The 5,663-nt window shown below is 35.0% G+C and overlaps 1 protein-coding gene across 4 annotated transcripts; it reads right to left on the bottom strand.

Annotated features, from left to right (window-relative positions):
* Positions 1 to 1,205: 1,205 nt before the first annotated feature.
* Positions 1,206 to 5,170, bottom strand: LOC103413658 (uncharacterized). 4 transcript variants are annotated; one of them, XR_003768592.2, is made up of 5 exons: positions 4,725 to 5,170; positions 3,352 to 3,413; positions 2,500 to 2,644; positions 2,130 to 2,221; positions 1,206 to 1,737 (listed from the first exon to the last, which is right to left on the bottom strand). XR_003768592.2 is itself a non-coding variant. In XM_029093108.2 (4 exons), the coding sequence occupies exons 1-4, from the start codon at positions 4,818 to 4,820 to the stop codon at positions 1,726 to 1,728; spliced, it is 315 nt and encodes a 104-aa protein (XP_028948941.1). In that variant the 5' UTR covers positions 4,821 to 5,170; the 3' UTR covers positions 1,291 to 1,725. The 4 variants fall into 4 exon arrangements, 2 of the variants coding, with proteins under 2 accessions (XP_028948941.1, XP_028948940.1); XR_011575542.1 differs by having other exon boundaries at positions 1,287 to 1,948; XM_029093108.2 differs by lacking the exon at positions 2,130 to 2,221 and having other exon boundaries at positions 1,291 to 1,737.
* Between the last annotated feature and the right edge of the window lie 493 nt (positions 5,171 to 5,663).

Below are 5,663 nucleotides of genomic sequence, written 5' to 3'. Positions count from 1 at the left end.
TTCCAAATATTTTTTATAAATAGTAAATACCAATTCATATCTTTACTCACACATTTACTCTATGCACTATTCATATCCTTATTTTCTACATTCCTATTTTGTTTGTGCTTACAAAAATGGCATCAAAGGTGGAGTCAAAACCAGAATTGCATGGTCGACCGCTGAGATGCATTCTTGTTCTTTCAAATCTCAAATCTCAAATGTTGTGTGCAAGGTCATGTATAACAAATTGTCTCAGAAGAGAGCAGATTTATTTTTTCATTTTACTTAAAATAGATACATCACACACCCTTATCCATCTATGAGCATATGAACTGAGCACAGAAAATATGTAAAGACGGATCTGTGCCTATTCCTTTTGCAAGTTGACTATAACTATCTGCCTATCCCTTTGCAACTGAGTTCAATAGCAATTTTGACACATCCGACCCTGATATTCTCCAAACACAGGGTAGGCACGTGCTGGCCGACACCCGAAGGTGAAGAAGCCATATTAGGATGCATGAGAAAAAATATATATAAACAATACTTATAAATTTAAATACAATGATTATGCAATTATGGAACGTGTTTAGAGCTTACAACTAATCCTAGACACTAAAAAAGAATAATATAAAATTGAACGAACAAAGAGATGCATCCTACACCGAGAGGACTCGAAGATCCACTAAGTACATTCGAATAGCCACTAAGTACATAAAGACATTAACATAATATTTCTAATATCTATATATATCTATCTTAATCGGAGTTCCTCATATCGTAAAACCTATTCGTAGTATATAGTCAGCAATCATATATACTACGAAGAACGTAAAATAAATAAAGCATGAATATCATAAAGCGTAAATCCAATTTACTCATAAACGTTTCATAAAACATAACCATTAAAGGTTGGTTTGGTATTGCTGTACTTTGAAAAAAAAACCTGATTATGTTATGCTGTGAGAATAAGTAGAAAAGTGTATGGTAAATCTTTTTGTAAAAGTGCTTTTGAAAAAAAAAAAAAGCAGTATAATAGTATTTGGTAAACTTTTATGTAAAACAACTGTGACTGTGTAAAATGACCAAAAAATGTATAATACTAGACGTGCTATTAATTTAATTTTCTTAATAAATAAAGGTGAATTACTAAATATGCTTTATTTTTAAAAGAACAATATTTATGAACTTTATCTTAAATATTAATTAGTATGACAAACTACTTCAATTGAAATATTTTAGACTGAATATCTAAGATTCATTAGTACAATATTGTTAATGTACTTGAAAGTAGTCTAATTAGATGCATTCATCAAACTTGCCACTATTCTATTTCTTAATGCTTCTATCTCATGTGATCCTTCAACTTGATAAGTTTGGTCCACGTTCACTGGTTGTAGACTATGTACATAATAAAACCAGGAAAGCCAATTACAATTGACTTGAAAGTCGAAAAAAATCCAATACAAAAGGAAAAAGAAATGCTAAAACAACAATTTTAACTCAAGTTCTCACCAAATTGTAACTAATTAACCTATCAAACTTGTATCATCGACTTGTTTTCGCATAGTGTCTGTATAGCAGGCATTTTTTTTTTTTTGTTCGAGACACTAGACAGCAATAGAGATATGGTGTTCCAACGTCACGCCTCATGTTTTGTTTAAAATGAAATCAACAGAAGCTTCTGAAACACCAATGCAACGAAGAATAAAACAAACATGTTTTTAGGTACTACTACCAGAGTCAGAGTCCCCCCTGCAAGGAAACAGATGGTGAATAACCTTCAAAGCAACTAAAATATATCTTTTTACAATATTTTCATTTGTCAACCAGACACAAATGAGAACCGTTGGAGAAGAGATTAACGTGTGGACAAAGATGAAAAGCCATCATCCAAATGATTGTTTAATTACTCATTTTGATTGACTCGGTCACTCTTTCTTTCTTGAACGCGGAGTACCTTTGCCTAGTATTAGTTTAAAGAACAGGTTAAATAGTGAAGAAGAAAACCATATCACCTTCCCCAATTAATTTTGTCCCGACACTCATACACTCATCCCTTCGCTCTTCCCACCCCTCTTTCACTCACTCTCCCCATCCCCAAATTTAAAAATCCAAACAAATAAATAACGAAATTTATTTTTTACCAGGGGCGCAACGGCAGGCAACAGAGGAAGAGGCAGTGGGGTTTTGAGGGGGAGGATAATCGAATCGATTCCTAATCGAAAATCTTTGCTATCTGAATAAGAAAAAAACAACAGATTCAAATCAAGGACAAGCAAACCAAATTCAACCGATTAAAAAATCCGGGAAAATTTACCAAACCAACATTTCAAGAATAGAAAATTCCACAGAAAAGCCCCCAATATTTATCTTTTCTAATCCAATTCCTATGTTAAAACCGACCCGTGACAGTAAGAATCCACACGAACAAGCATTTGATCAACTCGGGGCACAACTCAGCAGTAAGCTAACATATCTGTTAAATTTAACGCGAAGAGCAAGAAATACACTCACAGTTTCAGTGGACGAAGCTTGCGATGCCGTGAGATTGCTGCAATTAGGGCTTAATAGATCCTGCTTTCGATTCGGGTTTGTCGAAAAGGAACGAGAATCGCTAGGGTTTTTTGTGGAAGCTTGAAGAGGGTGTGCAAGAGAGAATCTGAAAGTGTGAGGAAAGCAGGAGGAGAAAGGAGGGCAATGTTGGCAAATTGAAAAATTCATTAATGAATTACTGTTCACCTATGTTTTTTACAATAAGCTGTTTTTTCAAGCTGCTTTTTGCAGCTTCAAGTTTTTGGCTTTTTTTTCATCTTAAATATGTCAAATAAAGTTGATATAGAGTGTTTACTAAACATCAAAAACTCTTCCAACTTTCTTTGATACCCACTTTTTTAAAAATACCTTAATACCAAACCAGGGCTAAGGGGTGGTTTGGGAGTGAGGTGCTTAAAACAAAGCACCCATAAAAAAAAGCTGTGAGGGTTTTAGATGTTTGGTAAATTGAAAAAAAAAAGGCTTATTTTGAAGCTGCTGTGGGAATAAGCTGAAATCAAAGGAAAAAGCTGAAGCTGCTATTTGCAGCTTTGGAAAACTGGTTTTTTTTCAAAGCACACAGAGCTACAGTGCTCCTTTAATGAAAAGACTCACTATCAGACTGCTTTTTTTTCTTTCCAAAAGCACTTTTACAAAAAAGTTTACCAAACACTCTGCTGATTTATTTCACAGCCGCTTATTCTCACAGCACAGTCGTTTATTCTCACAGCAGCTTTTTTTCAAAGCACAGTAATACCAAATCAGCCCTAAATCATGCCTTTCATGTATGCATTTCTAATAGTAAAATATGCATTTTAGAAGAGGTTCACTCACAGATACTCCGTCATTGAAAAGCTGTGAAATAAGAGGGACGGAAACGCCGCTAATAATCGCACCTAAGCACATAAAGGGTCCAATTAATAAAACTCTACCATAACAATTGAATTTCAAAAAATGGACGTCAAGATAGAGAATGCACAAAGTAAAATAGAAAATGGACACCAAGAATTTACATAGTTCGGCAATTTATGCCTACAGTCACGGAACAACGATCAATCTTCACTATATGAAAATAACGAGTACAACAAGAGTAGTCTTACCAAGTCAAAGACAAGGCTTGTTGGATACAAGAAAGTATAACACACACTTTCTATCACTCTAAACTTCACTCACACAATGTGTAGTGGAACACTCTCATTCTCACTCTTGGAGTGGAACTCTAGCTTTGGACTTGATCCTTTGCTACTCACTTCTTTCTTGATTGGTTACATCACTATAACATCACACCCATATTTATAGGTGAGAGCTTGGCATTCTACTAGTTTCTAGTTCTTTCTACAAACCTCTAGCTTAGATAATCCTAGACTAACCATCCTACTTTGCATACTAGAATTTTCTAGCATCCATCCTTTATAATGAGCTGGACCTTTAATGTCATTCATCATGGGCTGGACCCATGGTATACCAACACAAGCTTGGAAAGCCTTTTGTCAACTGAGCCTTTTGTCTATAACTATCTGCCTATCCATTTCCAACTGAGTTCGATAGCAATTTGAAAACCTACAAATACAAACGTAAGCTTTTGTAGTGCAGTATTCTAAATTGGTTGCAACAATTCAACCAAAGTTACGTATTACGTGACTCTTAGTTCCTGTTACAGACGGCATATTTTAGAGGAAGAACTTTTAGAGGAAGAATTGTAAAGTTTTAGTTCATTATGCCCCATTTTGGCACAGCTGAAATTATAAAAAAAAAGTAGCTATGAAAAAAAGTGGGGTGTAAAATGTGTTTGATAAATGTAAAAATACGTGCTTCTTTTCAAAGTTCCAGTCAAAATAAGCAGAAAAATAGAAGCAGCATTTTGCTGCTTCTCAAAACCAGCTTTTTTTCAAAGTAGACGGATGACCAGTAAAGTTTAATGAAACTTTCTTAAACCCAGTTATACCCTCTTTCTCCTTCTCTGTGGCTGTATACTTTGAACTGAAACTCAATATCTCAAGAACCTCTCCCCCCCCCCCAAACAACAAAATCCAATTTAAGATTAAAATTTCCATAGATTCAAAACCCAATTACCAAATTCAGCTAAACATAAAAGTAAACCAATATTTGTGGCAATTATTTTTCAGAAATTAAAGACCACCGCCGATAGAAAAAAGTAGCAAAGCGAATGGAGAGAGAAAGAGAGAGAGAAAGAGTTTGACTCTGACCTTGTTGCGTACGGCGGATGATTGAGAAGAACGGGAGGAAATGCTGAAGGGGAGAAGCTTGGAGAGTAAGGGTTGGAGGTTGGAGGTTGGAGTCATCGCAGAGAGCTAGCCGAGTTAGCAATCGGTCCATCATCTCTACTTTCTCTTCATCCGACTTTGTCGCAGACGCCGATGATGCTTCCGCCATTTCTTTCACATCCCCTTTTTTCTTTTTCTTTTTTTCTGGGTTTTTTCAAAATTGATTGGATGGATTGGCTTATTGGAATCCGATCATGGAGTTGGAGAGATTCGGAAGCTCAGAATTTCTTGCTCTCTCTCTCGAGGGTTGGCGGTTTTGGTGATTGGGAAGGGGAGAGAACAGATGGTTGGAGGGGAGGGATTTGGATCTTGAGCTGTGAAATCCGCCGGAGATTTTGGTGATTGGGAAGGGGAGAGAACAGAGGGTTGGAGGGGAGGGAATTGGATCCTGAGCTGTGACCCAAAAATGATGAAGACTGTAGTTGAAATTATAAATAAAAAATAAAATAAATTAGTTTATCCCATTTAATATTATACCATTTTAGTCATTTAAAATAATCATAACAGTTTTACATAAAGTTTACCAAACACTTGAACATTGTTTTTTTTTTTGTTAAAAACACTTTTACAATAAAAGTTTATCAAACACTTAACTGCTTTATTTTACAGTTGATTTTTTTTTTACAGCAGAAGTAATTTTTTTTTAAAGCACAGTAATATCAAACTAGTCCTATATCTATCCATGATCATCAACAATTTGAAAACTTATATGTCCTATACATCGTCTTGTATTCTTTTTGTTATGATTATTTCACAGAAAATAAAAGATGACATAGAAATCAATAACTTAAGCAAGTCAAAGGAAAAGAAAATAGAAGCAAGGCAAGGAAAATGAAATTTGCGTTGGAATATACAAATGGA

Source organism: Malus domestica, chromosome 14, assembly GCF_042453785.1.
Source record: "Malus domestica chromosome 14, GDT2T_hap1".
NCBI lineage: Eukaryota > Viridiplantae > Streptophyta > Magnoliopsida > Rosales > Rosaceae > Malus > Malus domestica.
Note: the sequence above shows the minus strand (reverse complement) of the source record. Positions and strands in the feature narration are given on the sequence as shown.

What these genes read in the sequence shown, in the direction of transcription:
- LOC103413658 (XM_029093107.2), bottom strand. Translation starts at nt 4,820, where the DNA reads ATGACTCCAACCTCCAACCTCCAACCCTTACTCTCCAAGCTTCTCCCC. An exon ending in CATCCGCCGTACGCAACAAG is followed by an intron (nt 3,414 to 4,724) that starts GTCAGAGTCAAA and finishes TTATGTGCTTAG; the next exon opens with GTGCGATTATTAGCGGCGTT. An exon ending in TTTTCAATGACGGAGTATCT is followed by an intron (nt 2,645 to 3,351) that starts GTGAGTGAACCT and finishes TCACACTTTCAG; the next exon opens with ATTCTCTCTTGCACACCCTC.